Source organism: Canis lupus, chromosome 19, assembly GCF_048164855.1.
Source record: "Canis lupus baileyi chromosome 19, mCanLup2.hap1, whole genome shotgun sequence".
Classification (NCBI taxonomy): domain Eukaryota; kingdom Metazoa; phylum Chordata; class Mammalia; order Carnivora; family Canidae; genus Canis; species Canis lupus.
Window position 1 is genome coordinate 49,156,444 of NC_132856.1, and position 22,160 is coordinate 49,178,603.

Below are 22,160 nucleotides of genomic sequence, written 5' to 3' on the forward strand. Positions count from 1 at the left end.
TTAAGTTTTAAAAGAAGCTAAGAGCCTATGGAACAAAGGAGAGCAGTAGGAGTGAGACTAAGCTTAAGTATGGAGCTATCTCAAAAACAGACTGAAACACAATGACAATCTCAAACCAAATTTATAGAGAGGCATAAAATAGTATTAATGTAATAACATCACATGGATCACTAATTCAAGATTAAAGTGCTAAAGACTTGGAAATGGGGACTGGCTGGCTCAGTTGGTAGAGCATGTGGCTCCTGTTTTTGGGCATGTGACTTTGAGCCCCACCCTGGATGTGCAGATTACTTTAAAAAAAAACATAAAATTTGGAAGTAAAAGAATATAACAAAAAAAGCGGGTAGGAAGCATTATCAAAAGTGATGCTTTCACGTCAAATAGAAATATATGAATTCATATTTGTTTAGAAAGAAAAGGTGAGGGATCCCTGGGTGGCGCAGCGGTTTGGCACCTGCCTTTGGCCCAGGGCGCGATCCTGGAGATCCGGGATCGAATCCCACATCGGGCTTCCGGTGCATGGAGCCTGCTTCTCCCTCTGCCTATGTCTCTGCCTCTCTCTCTTTCTCTCTCTGTGACTATCATAAATAAATAAAAATTTAAAAAAAAATTAGAAAGAAAAGGTGAATGTTAGTCAAACAATAAAGAAGAATATCTTCCAAATGATGCCGGCAGGTGACGTGACTTTGAGAAATAGATGGAATCATGAGAGGCCAAAAGGTTTAATAAGAAATAACAGAAATCTGAAGACAGATTGGAAGTATGTATAAAAGGTGATACTTTATACATTAATCCAAATGATGCAGAAGAACTTTCTACACTTAAGCAAGAGAGAGAAGGAAAATATGACCAAATGATAAATTTGAGCACGCAAAATATATTAACTTTCTTTTTTTTTTTTTTATTTATTTTTTTTTTATTGGTGTTCAATTTACTAACATACAGAATAACACCCAGTGCCCGTCACCCATTCACTCCCACCCCCCTACTACCCTGTGATACATCTACATGTACATAAAGGAACTGAACATCAAACAGCAAAGTTGGTGGAAAACTCCAATTCTTATGTTTGAAAAAAATGCAATCAACAACAGGAATTTAAACACTCCAACCCCACCAAACAAAAACACACAACTGGTGCAATTTGCAACAGAGAAAGAAAACATCTAAGAAATCTACAAATATACTAATGCTCACTAATAAAGAAATAATCATAAAGAACTTATTAAACTCAACAGGAAAGAAACAAACAATCCAATCATGAAATGGGCAAAAGACATGAACAGAAATCTCACAGAGGAAGACATAGACATGGCCAACATGCACATGAGAAAATGCTCCGCATCACTTGCCATCAGGGAAATACAAATCAAAACCACAATGAGATACCACCTCACACCAGTGAGAATGGGGAAAATTAACAAGGCAGGAAACCACAAATGTTGGAGAGGATGTGGAGAAAAGGGAACCCTCTTGCACTGTTGGTGGGAATGTGAACTGGTGCAGCCACTCTGGAAAACTGTGTGGAGGTTCCTCAAAGAGTTAAAAATAGATCTGCCCTACGACCCAGCAATTGCACTGTTGGAGATTTACCCCAAAGATTCAGATGCAATGAAACGCCGGGACACCTGCACCCGGATATTTCTAGCAGCAATGTCCACAATAGCCAAACTGTGGAAGGAGCCTCGGTGTCCATCGAAAGATGAATGGAAAAAAAAAGAAAGATGAATGGATAAAGAAGATGTGGTTTATGTATACAATGGAGTATTACTCAGCCATTAGAAACGACAAATACCCACCATTTGCTTCAACGTGGATGGAACTGGACGGTATTATGCTGAGTGAAGTAAGTCAATCGGAGAAGGACAGTGTATGTTCTCATTCATTTTGGGAATATAAATAATAGTGAAAGGGAATATAAGGGAAGGGAGAAGAAATATGTGGGAAATATCAGAAAGGGAGACAGAACATAAAGACTCCTAACTCTGGGAAATGAACTAGGGGTGGTGGAAGGGGAGGACGGTGGAGGGGTGGGGGTGAATGGGTGACGGGCACTGAGGGGGGGGGCACTTGACGGGATGAGCACTGGGTGTTATTCTGTATGTTGGTAAATTGAACACCAATAAAAAATAAATTTATTAAAAAAAAAGAAATAATCACAATGCAAGACTTTTATAGTCTATCCCTTTTTACCTTACGTATTTTTTTTAAAAAAAATTGATTGGAATACCCAGCATGAAAAATGACACTGTGAATGTATGTCTCATGATCGATTGATCTGGATCTTTCTCATCAATATGGGAACATACTTGAATTTTCCCTGGCTTAAAAGAATAAAAGTAATGCCCTCCCTTGACTGCATATCCCTTGTAGCTATACTATAAATCTCTACTCCCCTTCATTGCAAAGATTCTTGGACTCGTGTTGTATTTTATTGGGACCACTTTGTGCCACTTATCACCACTTTTCCTTCAGCACTAGTTAATCCTCAACAATTTCCCCTGCATGGTTGATTTCAATGTTCACTATTCTTTTGAGGATCATAAATATATTATTTACTCGAGCAAGCCAACAACTGCAGTGATGTCCCGGTGCTGGGCTAGGCTGGACTGATTCTTAGGTGGCTTCAGGTAAACATTCTCACCCTTCTATTCTCTCTGGCTCTTTCCTATACTGCCTGCTGAGTTTTCAGACTTACCTGCATGGGGATCTCTGTGTGGAAGTCTGTATTCCTCCCTCAATGATTGATGATGGTTACTGAAGCTCTGTTTTCCAACAATCCAGCAGGAGTCTCCTAGCTAGACTTAGGACTCCAGAAGAAATACCCATGTCCCATTCTGCCCAAGGTTGTACCTGCTGAGGGACAACAGCAGAAGAGATATATACCGCTTCCCATTTGCTTCTTAGGCATATTTCCATCCTGTTTTTCCAACCCCTGGGCACATTATCTCCCATGGGAAATTTCTCTGGACAGATGAACTTTTTTCCTGCAGTTTCCTGCCCCAGGAGAGCAGCTTACAAGTCAGGTGAATCCAGTTCTTATTGTCCCCTGAACTCACCTGCCTCCCACAGAACTAACCTCCTACCACCTTATCCCAACACTGAGTTAATAATTTCCCCAAATCTAAGAGTGACGAGCTTTACTTTATGAGGCTCCTTGGGTCTCCCAAGCATTGACTCATGGTGGGAACAGCACTGGTATCTCCAGAAGATTGCTACTCCCCGCTTCAACAGGTGAAGAACTATATTCCTTTGGCATAAAACGATGAGTACTATGGTCCTTGACTTCCATGACACTTTTGCCAAAACAATTAAGAGTTCAATGCTTTAAGATAAAGTAAGAGTTGTTGTTTTGTCTAAATTTATAAAATATTTGGGTAATTAAAAGGTATATAGTTAGATATAGAGCTTCAGGTTCACTGGATGAAAAAGTTCTGGAGATAGATAGTGGTCCCAGCTGCACAACAATATGAATGTATTTACTCCTGCTGAGTTGTGCACTTAATATTGGTTAAGGGACACCTTGGTGGCTAAGTCAATCTAGCCTCTGACTCCTGATCTCAACTCAGGTCTTGATCTCCATGAAAAAGGTCATGAATTCAAGCCCTGCTTTGGGCTCCCTGTTGGGCATGAAGACTACGTAAAAATAAAAAAAAATAAAAATTTAAAAAAATAAATGGTTAAGAGGTGGGTGAAGGAGATCATTGGGATTGAAGAGCTCACTTGCCATGATGAGCGCCAGGTGGTGTATGGAAGTGTTGAATCACTAAACTCTACACCTGAAACAACTATTATGCTGTATGTTATCTAACTGGAATTTAAATAAAAAGTTTAAAAAAGAACACACTTAATAAGTACTAAGAAATGTCTAGAGCTGTTGAATCATATATTGTACTCCTGAAACTAATAAAACACCATATGTTAAATATATTTTAACAAATTTTTAAAAGCAAAAATAAGGAATAATTTTCAAAAAGACAAAAGGATAAAAAGATTAGCTATTATTGTCCAGGTGGGACTCAGGTAATCATAATGGTCCTCCAAATGTTGACAAGGGAGACAAAAGAGTTGGTGTCAGAGAGATTTTGAAAATCATACCCTGGTGGCTCTGAAGGTAGAGGCAGAGCCACGAACCCAGGAATGCAGGGAGCCAGCAAGAGAGACTGGAATTGGAAGGAAATCGGTTCTTCCTTGAGCTTCTAGACATTAAACACTGCAGACGTGTTGCTATTAGCAGTATGAAGCTCCTTTCAAGCTTCTGACTTCATAACCATAAGAGCATTACATGTTTGTTTTAAGCAACTAATGTGGGGGATATTTTGTATCAGCAGAAGGAATCTCATATGGACATAGTCAATAAAATTATTTGGGGAAACTGAGTTTAAGCCTCTCAATTCATTCATCAGCTTCCTTTGGATAAGAGAAATTTATATTAAAAGCCCACAGTAGATAGAAAGGAAATTTTAAATCGATGTGGTTACATTATGCCCTATCAGCTCACACAGTGAATTCCTTGTGGCATAAATGTGTGATCTGACTCTGAGGCCTTAAAGACAGTGCAGGATAGGAACTCATGATCAAAATTAAGGTCACTCATTGTAATTTGCATCTTTGTCTGTATTTCTGCATCCTTTTATTTCACATAAATTCAAAATTTCATTCTTTTTTAGTGCTATCCTCTTCAGCTTCCTCAAGATTCATATCAACATAAAAGATGAAATCTTTTTTTATTTATTTTTTATTTTTTTATTTTTGTAAATTTATTTTTATTGGTGTTCAATTTGCCAACATATAGAATAACACCCAGTGCTCATCCCATTAAGTGCCCCCCTCAGTGCCCATCACTCAGTCACCCCCACCCCCCGCCCACCTTCCCTTCCCCCACCCCTAGTTCAAAAAGATGAAATCATAAATGCATCTGAGGATGTACACATGTGAGTGAGCTTATTTGAAAGTAAATAGACACATAACATCTTGTGCCCTCTTTAATGCCCATCACCCTGTTACCCTATCCCCCTATCCTCCTCCCTCCAGCAACCATCAGTTTGTTTCCTAGAGTTAAGAGTATGTCATGGTTTTTTCTCCCTCTCTGAATTTAAATTAAAAAAAAAGAAAGTAAGTGTCTGCAAACACACACATATACAAGAAACGACCATTACCCTCAAGTGTTTTCTTTAAGGTAAAAAGGAACTTCTGCACATTTTATTCATTCCCAAAAATGTCCATATAAGTTGTTTAGAATCCCACGTTGAACTTCTGCACATTTTATTCATTTCCAAAAATGTCCATATAAGTTGTTTAGAAGCCTACGTTGCCTTCAGAAATAAGGAGTGTGAGGCTCAGGATTCTTAAAGGTTTAGTAACAAGTTAACAAAGGAGTTAAAACTTATGTACAGATTTAAATTATACACAATAGAAACTTGCACTGTGTACTCTTCATTTTCATATAGGCCCTTTAATTCACCGAAGAGTACCCTTGACATATGTAGGTTATTGGGTGTAATTATACTCCAATGATTTATTCTGTGGAAATAATCTAATGGTGCCTGGATACAGGTAGGATCCAGAACAAAGGTAGCTCATTCTCACTTAAAGGGGTGTGAGATGCCACTTTTAATGGGGAAGAAAGTCAAGAATTAATATGGATGTATCAACAATGGAATTAAATTTAAATAATTCATGATAAACCATTTTTTTCTATGGATAGAAGATTAATCTATATATGGAAATGTAACAATAAGAGCATACATGCTGGCTGAGACAGAAGAGCATGACAGTCACACACAGCACCATCGTTCACCCTTAGAAAAACTATGTAGAGATTCTGACTCAACTCCAGATCCATGAGAAGCCCAGCAGAGATCAGAAACACTCCCTGGCATGTAATTCCATTTGATTATAAAAGGTATTGTGATACCATTTTTGCCAAGGACAGTCTGTTATACAGCAAGAGCTGACTGATGCAATAATCCGAGTGAACAGAGATGAGGCAGTTAGAACATGTGCTGCATGATCTGACTTTAAGAAGAGCAGTCATGATCATTCTGTGATTCAAGTTTATTTCTGATGACTTTATGAACAAGTGACTATATGTGGGCTCCCTGCCAGGTAACTGGGAGAGTTTGAAGCACATGCATGTTTCTGCAGAAACACTGGTGAACCTAAACCACAGGAATGGCAGTACTTCCAACTCTCCAGTGAAGCATCCTCTGATCATACAGGTGGAAGAGATTTGAGGGCAGGAAGAAGGTATGAAATGGGTGATGATGATACTGTTCATTTGCCATTCCTTAGCATTTGTAACAAGTATTGGGAAAGGGGAGTTAATTCATGTAACAATAGAGAGAGTCATATTAGGAGGTACGGGTGGAAGTTTCGAGTAGAAAGGGGAAGGTAACTTGGTGATAAAACATATTAGACACTAAACAATCCTTCACATCAATGAATAAATCCCCTCAGTTGTGGACACAAATTATCTATGCTTCAATAAATAGATGCACAGCATGAAAGAAAAATTTGGATAGTACTAAAACCAGAGGCTTGAAATGTTGCACTGTTATAATTATTAAATATTTTTATTTTTAATGCCAGTATAATTAATATCAGTGTTATACTAGTTTCAGTGACTCAGCAATTCTATACATTACACACTTGTCATCATAAGTGTACTTTCTTTAAATTAAGATTGTATTTATTAAAAAAAAGATTGTATTTATTTATTTATTTGAGTGAGAGAGAGCATGGGGAGGGGAAGATGGAGAGAGAGGATCTGAAGCTGACTCCTTACTTAAGAGGAGCCTGATATTGGGCTTGATCTCACAGCCCTGATATTATGACCTGAGCCAAAACCAAAAGTCAGATGACAAACCAACTGAGCCCCCCAGAATCCTCTTGATAAGTGTACTTTAATTCCCTTCACCTATTTCATCCACCCCCTCCACCCACCTGCCCTCTGGTAACCACCACTTTGTTCTCCATAATGAGGAGTCCGACTTTTTGTTTGCCTCTTTTTCTTTGTTTGTTTTGTTTTGTTTCTTAAATCCCATATGTGAGTGAAATGATATGGTATTTGTCTTTCTCTGACTGACTTATTTCACTTAGTACTATACCTTCTAGATCCATCCATGTTGTAAATGGCTTCATCAAAATAAAAGTTCCTGCACAGCCAAAGAAACAGTTAACAAAACAAAAAGACAACCTACCTAATGGGAGAAGAAGATATTTTCAAATGATATATCCAATAAGGAGTTAATATCCAAAATACTTAAAGAACCTATATAAGTTAACACCAAAAAATAATTCAATTTTAAAATGGCCAGAAGACATATACAGATATTTCTCCAAAGGAGACATCCAGATGACCAACAGATATATGAAAAGATGCTCAACAGCACTCATCAACAGGGACATGCAAATCTAAATCACAATTAGATATCATCTCATATCTGTCAGAATGGCTAATGTCTATATAATGGGAAACAACAGATGTTGCTGAAGATGTGGAGAAAGGGGAACTCTCTATGACTGTTTGTGAGAATGCAAACTGATGCAGCCACTCAGAAAACAGTGTGAAGGTTACACACACACACACACACACACACACACACACACAAAATAGAAAGACCCTGTGATCCAGGGATTCCACTCCTGGGTATTTATCCAAAGAAAATGCATTGTCATATTTGAGGTGATCTCTGACACTAAGATCATATCAGGTCAATCTATTTATTCATATTTGTCTTCCATGTAGACTCTATATGTGTGCTAATCAGTGTTTGCCCGTAGCTATTGTAGGCATTCTGGACACCGAGGTGAATAACAGAATGAAACAAGGAGGCTAGTTACAAAACACAGTAGCATGTTTGTAGAGAAAGTGCCTGACATGAAGCTTTTGATTTCTGAAGCATCCATTTCAAGGACAATCATGTTGAATAAACACACTGTCTGGTGTGGAGCACTATTATCAGAGAAGCACTCAGGTTGCCTCAGCCATGAAGTACCTCTCTACAAAGCCCAGGATAACCAAGATACTGACACATGAATGACCTGATTTTCCTTTCTGTGCCAGAATTTCACTCTTATGTTTTGAACTTGTCAAAAAAGAGTGAACCAGGGAACCCTAGCCACTTGGTCCATGGACCCCAATAAAGGCATGGCTCCCAGTTGTGATTTGCCTTAAGTTAATTTCTTTGGTCCCATATCCATATAGACCCTTTGCTTTCTTTCTAGTCAGAAGAGATATCTTCCATCCACATTGGATGTGAATCAGCTATGCTAGTGCTCCAGATCCTATCCTCAGCCATGGTCCACTAGCTTTTCCCTTTCAACTGTATCATTGAAACTTAATTATTTATGATAAACTGTACCTACAAAAGTATATTGTTTGACACTTGTGGTGAATGCTGCATAACATAAAGAGTTGCAGGTTGAATTACTATGTTGAACATCTAAAACCAAGGTAATATCAGAAAGGGAGACAGAACGTAAAGACTGCTAACTCTGGGAAACGAACTAGGGGTGGTAGAAGGGGAGGAGGGCAGGGGGTGGGAGTGAATGGGTGACGGGCACTGGGGGTTATTCTGTATGTTAGTAAATTGAACACCAATAAAAAATAAATTAAAAAAAAATAAATAAAACCAAGGTAATATTTTGGGGAAACTCTACTTCAATAAGAAGAATTTTTAAAATAAAATATACAACTTGCTGCATTGAAGGTATCATACAAAATTTAGAAGCATATTCAGAATGATTCCATTTACCTGATTCCATGTCCAGAAAGTGTACAATAAGAACTACTTTGTTCTGTAACTTATTAAAATTTAATGCCCCTGAGCCTCAGTTTTCTTATTTCTGAAGATAACATGGGATAATTAAACTCATTTCAGAGGGCTACTGTGGGAATAAATAAATGTGTGGTCATATTTTGTATGTTCAAGAACAAGAAAATGTTCAATGGTGAAGAGTAAGATGTGTGTGTGTGTGTGTGTGTGTGTGTGTGTGTGTTTATGCACATTTTTCTTTCAGGTAAGCATAGGCATTCATATGCACACACACAGATTCATTATTAGGTGATCCCTTTCACATACAGGTAAATTTGGAGAAAGTGGGAGAGGATAAGAATTGAAAGAATGAACATTTGGATTAATGTGAAAGTCAAAGTATGTAATTATTTGGACACACAGATTTAAGATAGAACAAGTGGCCTTGATGATTAATTTTTCTACCTTAGTGACTGAAGTCAGTAGGTCTCATGGCATGGGAGATTTTTTTGTACCAGCTATTGGGGTGGACAACTCCAAAGTGACTTCAGATTGCTTTTTCTACCTAAAGTGGGATTTCAACACCAAATATCCTTACCCAAGAGAATATAAATAAATAAGATCCAAGGCTGAATTCATTGCCCTTGAACAGTGTTATTGGATAAATGTATTGGTTAGATTGTTATTGTGGTTGTAACAAATTACCATGCTGCTGCCTTAAAACAAACCAGTGTGTTTTCTGACAGTCCCTATTGTCCTTATTTTGGGTTATATTTTAATTAGAAATATAAATGCATTAAAATATCTGGAAGTCAGAAGTCTGAAATAGGCCTCCCTGGGCTAAAATCACTGTCTGCAGAGAAGAGTTCATTCTGCAGGTCTGGGGGGTGAATATGTTATTTTTCCTAATCCAGCTTTAGAGCCACCGATATTACTTGGCTCTTGTGCTCTCTCTTTATCTTCATTTTTTTTTCTTTTTTTTTTCTTTTTTTTTTAAAGGAAACCAGTTCTTAGCATTGTGTTTATTTGTATACATTACCAAGTACCCTCCTGCAGCCCCTGGAATGCTCTAGGGGGACAAATTTCTCTGAATCTACAATAGCAGCTGTCCTACTGTCTCCGTTTGCCCAGTCAGTCTCTGTCCCTTTCTGCTGGTTGCCCTTTATTTTTTGTTTTTATTGAAGTCAATTTGGCAACATACAGTGTAACAGCCAGTACTCATCCATCAAGTGCCTTCCACAGTGCTCACCCAGTTACCCCAACCTGCCACCCACTTCCTCTTCCACAACCCTTTGTTCATTTTCCAGAGTTAAGACCCTCTCATTATTTATCTTCCTCTCTAATTTTTCCCACTCGGTTCCCCTCCTTTCCCTTATAACCGCTTTCACTATTTCTTATATTCCCCATATGAATTAAACCATATGATGATTGTCCTCCAACTGACTTCCTTTACTCAGCATAATACCTTCCAGTTCCATACACATCAAAGCAAATGGTAGATATTTGTCCTTTCTGATGGCTGAGTGATATTCCGTTGTATATATAGACCACATTTTCTTTATCCATTCATCTGTCAGAGAACATCATGGCTCCTTTCACAATTTGGCTGTTGCGGAAATTGCTGCTATAAACATTGGGATGCAGGTATCCTGGCATTTCACCTCATCTGAATCTTTGGGGTAAATGCCCAGTAGTGCAATTGCTGGGTTGTAGGGTAGCTCTATTTTTAACTTTTTGAGGAAATTGGACACAGTTTTCCAGAGTCACTGTACCAGTTCACATTCCCAACAACAGTGCAAGAGGGTTCCCCCTTCCCTACATCATCTCCAACATTTGTTGCTTCCTGTCTTATTAATTAATGTTTTCCATTCTCACTGGTGTGAGGTGGTATCTCGTTGTGGTTTTGATCTGTATTTCCCTGATGGCTAGTGATGCGGAGCATTTTCTCATGTGCTTGTTGGCCACGTGTATGTGTTGTTTGGTGAAATGTCTATTCATGTCTTTTGCCCATTTCATGATTGGATTTTTTGTTTCTTGGGTGTTGAGTTTAATAAGTTCTTTTTTAGATATTGGATACTTGCCCTTGATCTGATATGTCATTTGAAAATATCTTCTCTCATTCTGTAGGTTGTCTTTTAGTTTTGTTGACAGTTTATTTTGCTGTGCAGAAGTTCTTTATCTTGATTAAGTCCCAATAGTTCATTTTTGCTTCTGTTTCCTTTACCTTTATAGATGTATCTTGCAAGAAGTTATTGTGGCCAAGTTCAAAAAGTCTGTTGCCTGTGTTCACAATGTGGCAGGATATAAAATCAATGCACAGAAATCAGTGACATTTTTATACACTAACAATGAGACTAAAGAAAGAGAAATTAAGTAATCAATCCCATTTATAATTTTATCCCAAAACATAAGATATCTAGGAATAAACCCAACCAAAGAGGTAAGGATCTATACTCTAAAAACTACAGAGGGGCAGCCCTGGTGGCTCAGCGGTTTAGTGCCGCCTTTAGCCCAGGGCCTGATCCTGGAGAGGAGAGCTGGGATCGATTCCCACATCCAGCTCCCTGCATGGAGCCTGCTTCTCCCTCTGCCTGTGTCTCTGCCTCTCTCTCTCTTTCTCTTTCTCTCTCTCTCTCATGAATAAATAAATAAAATCTTAAAAATAATAAAAATAAAAACTACAGAACACTACTGAAAGAAATTGAGGAAGACACAAAGAGATTGAAAAACATCCCATGCTCATGGATTGGAAGAATAAATATTGTGAAAATGTCTATGTTGCCCAGGGCAATTTACATGTTCAATGCAATCCCTATCAAAATACCATGGACTTTCTTCAGAGAGTTGGAACGAATAATCTTAAGATTTGTATGGAATTAGAAAAGACCTTGAGGACCCAGGGGAATATTAAAAAGGAAAACCAATGCCAGGGGCTTCACAATGCTGGATTTCAAGCTGTATTACAAATCTGTGATCATCAAGACAGTGTGGTACTGGCACAGAAACAAACACATAGATCAATGGAACAGAATAGAGAACCCAGAAATGGGCCCTCAACTCTATAGTCAACTAATATTCGACAAAGCAGGAAAGACTATCCACTGGAAAAATGATAATCTCTTCAATAAATGGTGCTGGGAACATTGGACAGCCATGTGCAGAAGAATGAAACTAGACCACTCTCTTTCACCATACACAAAGATAAATTCAAAATGGTTGAAATATCTAAATGTGAGACAAGAATCCATCAAAATCCTAGAGGAGAAAAAGGCCAGTGACAGACATAGAACCTCAAAATCTTTCTTTGACTCTGAGTCTTCTGCCTCCTTCTTCCACATTTGAAGGACCCTTGTGCTCTATTGAGCCCATCTGTTCATCAGAGTAACTTTATCCTAGGATCAGCTGACTAACAATGTTAATAGCATTTGTAACCTTAATGTTCCCTTGCCATGACACAGGACACATCCAAAGATTCTATAGGTTAAGATGTGGAAATACTTTGAGGACATTATTCAGCCTAATAAAACTCTTTTTCAGAGGTATATTTGATGTCAACTCAGGGTCTTTCCCTTTGAAGAATCAAAGATAGAATATATGTCAGACTCTAAGGTGGTACTTAGACTTTTTTTCAAAACCACACATGCGGAGAATCACTCCGCATGAAAATGAGAAATGAAAATGAGAAATGAAAACTGGTTTCACTTGACTTCTAATCTGGTCTCCCAGGAACAGAATATTAGCAGGAAGATTTTCCATTCTGTCCAGACCAGTGGCCCAGGGGGAATGAAGTATTTTGAGATGGGAGTAACAATGGAAATGTGTCTAATGAGCAGAGATAGGGGGCTGTTAATATCTTCTCTGCTGCAGAACTTTAGCATGTGAAGCCTTGGACTGGTCAAGGCATGGTGGTTATTTTTCCGTTCCTATGTCTGGATGGAGGATTCATGCTTCACTTCTTCCTGCTGTCCTGTCTGGAAACAGAGCTTTGGTCTCCATCACTAACCCTCCGGGAAGGAATTTGGACCTCCACACAGAGATCTTCATGCAATAGACCCCCAGGTGAGTCTGAATGCTCAGCAGGTATTTCAAGAAAGGATCAGAGAGAATGAAAGCTGAGAACATTTCCTGTGGTCAAATGAGCCTAGGGAGACTCATTTATAATTAATTTATGTAATGTGTTCAAAAGAGAAGTGCCCATTGGACTCAGCAATACAGACATCGTTGTTGACAGTATATGGTGGGAATGGAAGTCCAGTTGGATGAGATAAAGAAGGGATTGGAGTACATAAAATGGTTCTAGTGAGATTAGAATATATGAAATGAGTTTTGCAGCTAAGGGGAGTAGGAAATTAGTGTTAAGGTTGGGGATGTGTGTGATGAACTTTTTAAGATGGTGTTTGTGAGCATGTTCTGTATTTATAGAAAGCCCCAGACCCATGCAGGCAGCTAACAGCATCGTTCATGAGACATACATTTCTCAGAATCTTCTTTCACATTGAGTATTCACATAAGAAATTGTATTTAATATGCAAAAGGAGATATTGCTAACTGCTTTACTTTGTAATACTTCATTACCAAGAGATGTGGAAATGGTGGAGACATTTGTGAGGTAGAAGAAACTCAGTCAAGTCACTTCACTAGTGATAATCACTGCTTTACTCACAGGAAAGAACTATACTGTAAGCTATTTACATGTACTGATGACCACTGTCTGCCATCATAGGAGGATGGGTACTGCTGTCCCCACTACCTGAGTAAGGATATTCACATTTGGAATGGATTGATTGTCTCTCCCAAGTTCAAACAGCTTATTTGTGGTAAATCTGACATTCAAAACCTGCCTTTCTGATTCCAAAAATTTTGCACTTAAAATCATTCAGAAAAGTTCATTATTTCATTTTCAAAAATTCCCTTCTATTGTCATACATTGTATATTTTCTGTTGTAAAATGTAGGTTTATTCCCTTTGCACATTTTTAGAGGGATATTCCATCAGTAAAATATCTTGACATCATAAAAATACGACTCCTTTCTTGTTTAGATACGTTGTCTTTTCCTGCTTTGTTAATTATTCTGGGCAGCAAAGAGATGTGAACTGGGGCTGCCAGAACCAGGGAAACTTTCTGCTCATCACAGTCTCTCAGGGACTGCCTGAGCTTATTAGATATCTTTTACCCTCTTTGTCCATTTCTTTCCTCTATGTGTTTTGGGTTCCACTTTTTTATGTTTCTTTAAATACAGAACACAAAGAGATCATTTTAAAATGGAATATAAATAATAGTGAAAGGAAATATAAGGGAAGGGAGAAGAAGTGTGTGGGAAATATCAGAAAGGGAGACAGAACATAAAGACTCCTAACTCTGGGAAACGAACTAGGGTTGGTGGAAGGGGAGGAGGGCGGGGGGTGGGGGTGAATGGGTGACGGGCACTGAGGGGGGCACTTCACGGGATGAGCACTGGATGTTATTCTGTATGTTGGCAAATTGAACACCAGTAAAAAATAAATTTATTATAAAAAAATAAAATAAAATAAAATGGAGCCCTGTGTTTCCATGTCCACAGATGGCTTATTAACTAGAATTTAAGTATATTTATACGTTCTTCAGGGTAAAGGTAATCAGATATTGACAGCTTACCTCTTATCATTTCTTTCAAAATTATTGTGGCTGAGAGTGAGAAATGCATGATAGTAACCCAGTGGCAGGAGGCCAGAGCACACTGTGTGTTTGGGGGGTGGTATGTGTGAAGGTGCTGTGTACGTTTGGTTATATACTTGTGTGTTGTGGGGCATGAGCAGATCTCAGGGCAATGGTACCCAATTTCATATACTCCAATATGTGATTCTTAAATTCTATAATGTTAAAAAAATGGATGGAAAAAAAGGAAAGGACCTACTTCTATTTATAGAATTCCTTGGAACATAATTAGTAAAATGCAAAGAACACCATGTGAGGGAAGGACTCCCTGTGTCTTGAAGTCTCATCAGTGGCAGGAAAGGCACATTGTTCCTCAACTTTCTCTTCCACCACCTCTCATCTGTCTCCCTCTTGCTCATCCCCTCACACTCTGACTTCATTCTGAGATTGGTATATCTGAAGTAAGGGCCTTGTGCAGGGCCTTTGCTCTGTTTGCCCTGCAGGACACATACCTCCTCCAGATATCCTCCTGCTTCCTGCTTAATCTCTCTGGAAGCCTCTGTTAAAATGTCACCCTATAGGTCACCCTAGACCCCTATTAAAACTTAGCATCTCCCCATCCATTCCTTCATGGCACCTGTCACCATCTGACATAGTGTGATAAGTGGGAACTATCAGAAAGGGAGATAGAACATGAAGACTCCTAACTCTGGGAAATGAACTAGGGGTGGTGGAAGGGGAGGGGGTCGGGGGGTGGGGGTGAATGGGTGATGGGCACTGAGGTGGGCACTTAACGGGATGAACACTGGGTGTTGTTCTGTATGTTGGCAAATTGAACACCAATAAAAAATAAATAAAAAATAAAAAAGACAAAGTTCAAAAAAAATTAATTCCACTTAGTTAACATGCAGTGCAATATTAGTTTCATGGGTAGAATTTAGTGATTCAGCAATTCCATGCAAAACCAGGGGCTCACACCACAAGCGACCTCCTTCATCCCTACCATCTGTGTCACCTATCTCCCCACCCACCTCCCTCCAGCCACCCTCAGTGTGTTCTCTATAGTTAAGAGTCTATTTCCTCATTTGGCTCTCTTGCTTTCCCTTGCTATGTTTGGGTTTTTTTGTTTCTTAAATTCCACACATGAGAGAAATCATATGATGTTTTTTTCTCTGACTGACTTATTCACTTAGCATACTATACCCAACTACATCATTGCAAATGGCAAGATTTCTTTATGGATGAGTAATATTCCATTGCATGCATATCTCACATCTTTTTAAAAGATTTTATTTATTTATTCATGAAAGACATGCAGAGACATGGGCAGAGAGAGAAGCAGGCTCCATGCAAGAAGCCTGATGTGGGACTTGATCCTGGGATCCTGGGATCACGCCCTGAGCCAAAGGCAGACGCTTAACCACTGAGTCACCCAGGCGTTCCTATACCACATCTTCTTTATCCATTCATTATTCTATGGACATTTGGGCTCTCTCAATAGTTTGGCTATTGTTGATAATATTGCTATAAGCATCAGGGTGCATGTACACCTTGAATTAGTTTTTTTGTATCCTTTGGATAAATACCTAATAGTGCAACCTATATAAAGGGAGAAGATATTTCCAAATGACATGTCTAGTAAAAGGTTAGTATCTAAAATCTATAAAGAATTTATCAAACTCAATAACCCCAAAACAAATAATCCAGTTAAGAAATGAGCAGAAGACATGAAAAGACATCTCTCCAAAGAAGACCTACAACTGGCCAACAGACACATGAAGAAATGCTCAACATCACTCTTCATCAGGGAAATAAAATCAAAATTACATTGAGATATCACCTCACAGCATCAGAATGGCTGTAATTAACAACACAGGAAACAACAGATGGTGGCAAGGATGCAGAGAAAGAGGAAACCTCTTGCATTGTTGGTGAGAATGCAAACTGGTACAGCTACCCTGGAAAACAACATGGACGTCTCTCAAAAAGTCAAAAATAGAACAGCCTATGATCCGGCTATTGAACTCCTAGGTATTTATCTAAAGGAGGTATGAACTGTTCTTTCTTAGTACCCGATGCTTCTTTGTCCAAAAGACATCAGTATTCAACATATATTGCTCAAATGCAATAAAGCATTTCCAAATAAAACTGTATTAAGTGCCTTCTTAGGAAAAAGGCTGAGTGGATAGGAATTCCTAATTAAAAATGTGAGGGGACATCCATTAAATGGGATCAGATCTATTAAAAAAATAGGTATTTCTTTCTTCATAGCAAAATATAAATTCTACCATGTAATTCTGTTAATAGTGCCCATTTGGTACAAATCAAAAATACAATGAGGCATCACCTCACAACTGTCAGAATGGCTAAAACCAACAACACAAGAAATAACAGCTGTTGGTGAAGATGTGGAGAAAGTGGAACCTTTTTGCCCTGTTGGTAAGAATGCAAACTGGTGCAGTCACCCAGGAAAACAGTATACAGGTTCTTCAAAAAGTTAAAATAGAATGACCCTATGATCCAGCAATTGCACTGCTAAGTATATACCCAATGAATAAAAAAATACTAATTCAAATGGATACATGCACCCCAATGTTTTTAGCAGCATTATCTACAATAGCCAAACTATAAAAACACCCAAGTGTCAGCCAATAAAAGGTATGGATAAAGAAGATGTGAGATATATATATATATATATATATAAAATATAGTAATATAATATATGGTAATATTCCATGAATATTATTCATTCATAATACAGAATAAAATCTTGCCATTTGGAATGAAACAAATGGAGCTAGAGAGTATTAAACTAAGCAAAATAAGTCAGAGTAATACAAGTACTATATGATTTCACTCCTGTGTAGAATTTTTTAAAGATTTTATTTATTTATTTGAGAATGAGGGGGAGAGAGAGAGAGAGTGGGAACAAGGTGACAGGTAGAAGACGTAGACTCCCCACTGAGCAGGGAAGTCAGATGTGGGACTTGATCCTGGGACTCCAGAATCATGACCTGAGCTGAAAGTAGACACCAAACTCAGTGAACCACCCAGGTGCCCTCATGTGTAGAATTTAAGGAAACAAAACAAATGAGCTAAGGGAAAAGAGAGAGAGAGTGGGGGAGAGAGAGAGAGAGAGAGAGAGAGAGAGAGAAAGCAAGCAAGAAACTGACTCTTAACTATAGAGAACACATTTCTGGTTACCAGAGAGGTGGTGGTGGAGGGATAGGTGAAATAGGTGATGGGGTTGAAGGGCATTTGTGAGGAGCACTGCCTGTTGTATCAAAGTTTGAATCACTATACTGTACACCTGAAATGAATATTACACCGTAGGTTAATTAACTGGAATTGAAATAAAAACTTGAAAAAAATGAAAAAAATAAAGGGCAATGAATAAATAAAAAGGAGCCCATTTGTTTAAAATTTGTTATGTTATTTTTTTTTCTTCTCTTGTAGTCCTCACCATCACATGGAACCTGGAAATGATACACAAATTCCAGAGTTTCTTCTTCTGGGATTATCAGAGGAATCAGAACTACAGCCCCTCCTATTTGGGCTTTTCCTCTCCATGTACCTGATCACTGTGTTTGGAAACCTGCTCATCATCCTGGCTGTCACCTCTGACCCTCACCTCCACACCCCCATGTACTTCTTCCTCGCCAACCTGTCTTTTGTAGACATCTGTTCCATCTCCACCACCGTCCCCAAAATGCTCCAAAACATCCAGACTCAGAGCAAAGTTATTACCTATGCAGGTTGTGTTACTCAAATATACTTTTTCTTACTCTTTGCAGGGTGGGATGACTTTCTCCTGGCTGTGATGGCCTATGACAGGTTTGTGGCCATCTGTCACCCCCTGCACTACACAGTCATCATAAATTCCCAGCTCTGTGTGCTGTTGGTTCTGGTGTCCTGGATCATCAGTGTCCTGCATTCCTTATTAGAAAGCTTAATGGTGTTGCAGCTGTCCTTCTGCAGAGAGGTGGAAATCTCCCACTTTTTCTGTGAAATTAATCAGGTGGTCCGACTTGCCTGTTCAAACACCTTTCTTAATGACATGCTGATGTATTTGGCAGCTGTGCTGCTGGCTGGTGGTCCCCTTGCTGGGATCATTTACTCATATTTTAAGATAGTTTCCTCCATACTTCGGATCTCATCAGCTCAGGGCAAGTATAAGGCATTTTCCACCTGTACGTCTCACCTCTCAGTTGTGTTCTTATTTTATTGTACAATCCTAGGAGTGTACCTTAGCTCTGCTGTTCCCCAGAGCTCCCACTCAAGTGCACTGGCCTCAGTGATGTACACAGTGGTCACACCCATGCTGAACCCCTTCATTTATAGTCTGAGGAACAGAGACATAAAAAGGGCTCTGAAAAGAATCTTTGGGGTTCCAGTGATGTAAGGGCCAATCGTCCTGGGGCTGACGAAGTGCCCATGATTGCAGGGCTCACAGCCTCAGAGTCAGGAACTGCCATTCTTTGATTAGACTGGGGATATGGAATCTGTTCTTTCCATTTATTTCCTGGAATTTCCATTTGTTTGAATTCAACTTCTCCATGCATTTAAGTAATACATTTTGTTAAGCTTCTACTCTGTCTGATACACAGGTTATCTTTTGTCTATTTTCATACATTCCTAAAGATTTCCCCAATCTTGGGTCACAAATGCCTAGAAATTTTTGTATCTTACATGGGGCAAATTAAATTTCTTAAAAATAATTTCATTTCATATGACTTAAACCATGCCAAGTAAATTTTCTCTAGATCCCCCAAAAAGACTAATCATGAGTTGTTTTCTTCATATGGAAGATACTACATTGGCCATTAAGGCCTTCACATAATTTTATTGTAGATGAGAATACAGAACCACAGTTTTTACCTCAAGTCTGTCAGTCTTTTCCACCATTACCTTCACTCCTCTTTCTGATGATGTGGACTCCAACACTGGTCCTTTTACATCTCAGGCTACTGACAAGCATGCTCAGGCTTAGAAATCCTGGTCATTCCCTTGCACCCATGTGCTTATGGACATTCCTACAGATACTTCTCTGACCAGAGCTCCTGCTGTGGCTGGACTTGTCCTTGGGCTCTTACTGTGACTGTGAGACAGGCCTCATCAACACCCACCTGAGAATTGTAACAAAACAAGGTTTATTCTTTACAGGAGGTGGAGGGCACTTGGGATGCCAAAGACCATTAGGGGAGGTCTCAGAAGGCGAGACATGGGTATTGAGAGGGAGTGAGAGAGAGCCGTGCTGAGGGATCAGACTTTATTGGGGTCCACGGCCAGAGTGTTTAGGGGTTTGTGGGTTCACACTTTAAAGGACAATTTTATATGAGTAGGATTTGGGTGCTGATGGGGAAAGTAGGGTCACTCATGTGTATCTAGTTTACCCAGGGCTTTCTGAAGAGGTACTTCATGGCTGGGAGCATACTAAACCTTAATCTGTTAATTGTGTCCAGCACTTGACAATATGTTTACTGACCTTATTGTCTTTGAAATGGATGCCTCAGGGTCAATAGTTTAATGTCAGACATTTACATTAAAATAAAAAAGCTTAATCAGTCCTAACTGGTCTCCTGATTTTATTCTGTGATTCAGCAAGGTTCCTTGAGAAAGCCTACGATGGCCCCTGGCAAACACTGATTAGCAAACATGTATGTCCCAGTGGAGTCTATATGGAAAGAAAAATTTGAATAAACACATAGACCTGATATGTAATTAGTGTGAGGATGACCATAGATACGGTGAAGCAAAATTTAAAAACATTCATTTTGTTACTACACAAATATTCATTTTTTCTTATTTTGCTTTATTTTACATCAGAGTTCATGCTGTTCATGTATTTGTGGAAGCATGGAAGATTGCAGTCCACAACTGAGGGGTTTATTCATTGAAGTGAAGGATTGTTTAGTATCTTGAATGTTTTAATTTTTTTTTATTTTTATAAATTTATTTCTTATTGGTGTTCAATTTGCCAAAATATAGAATAACACCCAGTGCTCATCCCGTCAAGTGCCCACCTCAGTGCCTGTCACCCAGTCACCCCCACCCCCTGCCCACCTCCCCTTCCACCACCCCTAGTTTATTTCCTAGAGTTAGGAGTTTTTCATGTTCTGTCTCCCTTTCTGATATTTCCCATTCCTTTTTTCTCCTTTCCCCTTTATTCCCTTTCACTATTTTTTATATTCCCCAAATGAATGAGACCATATAATGTTTGTCCTTCTCCGATTGACTTATTTCACTCAGCATAATACCCTCTAGTTCCATCCACGTCGAAGCAAATGGTGGGTATTTGTCATTTCTAATGCTGAGTAATATTCCATTGTATACATAAACCACATCTTCTTTATCCATTCATCTTTCGATGGACACCGAGGCTCCTTCCACAGTTTGTCTATTGTGGACATTGCTGCTATAAACATCGGGGTGCAGGTGTCCCGGCGTTTCATTGCATTTGTATCTTTGGAGTAAATCCCCAGCAGTGCAATTGCTGGGTCCTAGGGCAGGTCTATTTTTAACTCTTTGAGGAACCTCTACACAGTTTTCCAGAGTGGCTGCACCAGTTCACATTCCCAGCAACAGTGCAGGAGGGTTCCCCTTTCTCCACATCCTCTCCAACATTTGTGGTTTCCTGCTTTGTTAATTTTTCCCATTCTTACTGGTGTGAGGTGGTATCTCATTGTGGTTTGCCATCTTGAATGTTTTATTACCAAATTGTCTTCCTGTTTCTATTTGAAAACATCCAGTGCTGCCTGCTAATATGATTCTCTCTATTGTTCCACAAAATAACTCCCTTTTCCTAATATTTGTCACAAATGTTAAGAAATGGTGAATGAACAGTATTAGTATCATCCATTTTGTGCCTCCTTTCCACTTAGAAATTTCTTCCACGGGAATGCTTCACAGGAGAGCTGGATATCCTGCTGGTCGTGTGGTTCAGGATTATCAGTTCTTCTGCACAAATGTGCATGTTGTTCAAACTCTCCCAGTGACTCTGAAGGGAGCCCCCATGTAGTCACTTGTTTATAAAGTAATTGGAAAGAAACTTGACTAATAGAATGATCATGTCTGTTTGTCAGTCATATGCCACAAATAAAAAGCAGCACATATTCTAACTTCTTCATGAATGTTTGCATGGATTATTGTGTCAGTCAGCTCTTGCTCTGTGACAGGTAGGCATTGTCAAATGGGATATCATACTGATGCAGGGTGGCTGAGCACAATGGTCAAGAAAGAATTCTTGAGACATTTATATGGTTGCAATAAGGTGCTTTTTATTATAGCATGGGGACAGAACCTGTGGGCAGAAAGAGCTGCACCAGGGTTGTAGGAGAGAATGATTCTGTACCTTGAAGTTTGTGGATGGAGAGAGGTAGAGCTAATGTAAATTTCTAAGGAATTTCTGTATGCTGAATGTGAGGGTGGCCTATTGTCAAGATAATCTCAATTTTAGTCTCTAATAAAAAATCAAATTTAAGGAAGCTATGAGTTCCTGGAGGAGTGTGATGGTCTGCATGTCTCAGGGATTTACCAGTGGGCTTCAAGTTGTAGGGAAATTGACTTTTAGTTAAATTTCTCTTGCCTTTGTTCTCCTTATTAGTAATGCCTTTACAATCAAATGGCATTATATTCTGGGAAACATTTCTTTTCCTTTTTGGTATACTTTTTTATTGGAGTTCGATATGCCATCGTATAGCATAACACCCAGTGCTCATCCCGTCAAGTGCCCCCTCGGTGCCCATCATCTGGGAAGCATTTCTGAT

At 39.0% G+C, this 22,160-nt stretch overlaps 1 protein-coding gene across 1 annotated transcript; it reads left to right on the forward strand.

Annotated features, from left to right (window-relative positions):
* The first annotated feature begins 17,863 nt into the window (after positions 1-17,863).
* On the forward strand, positions 17,864-18,796 carry LOC140611440 (olfactory receptor 7A17-like). The gene has a single exon (XM_072788195.1). The coding sequence runs from the start codon at positions 17,864-17,866 to the stop codon at positions 18,794-18,796; it is 933 nt and encodes a 310-aa protein (XP_072644296.1).
* The last annotated feature ends 3,364 nt before the right edge of the window (positions 18,797-22,160 follow it).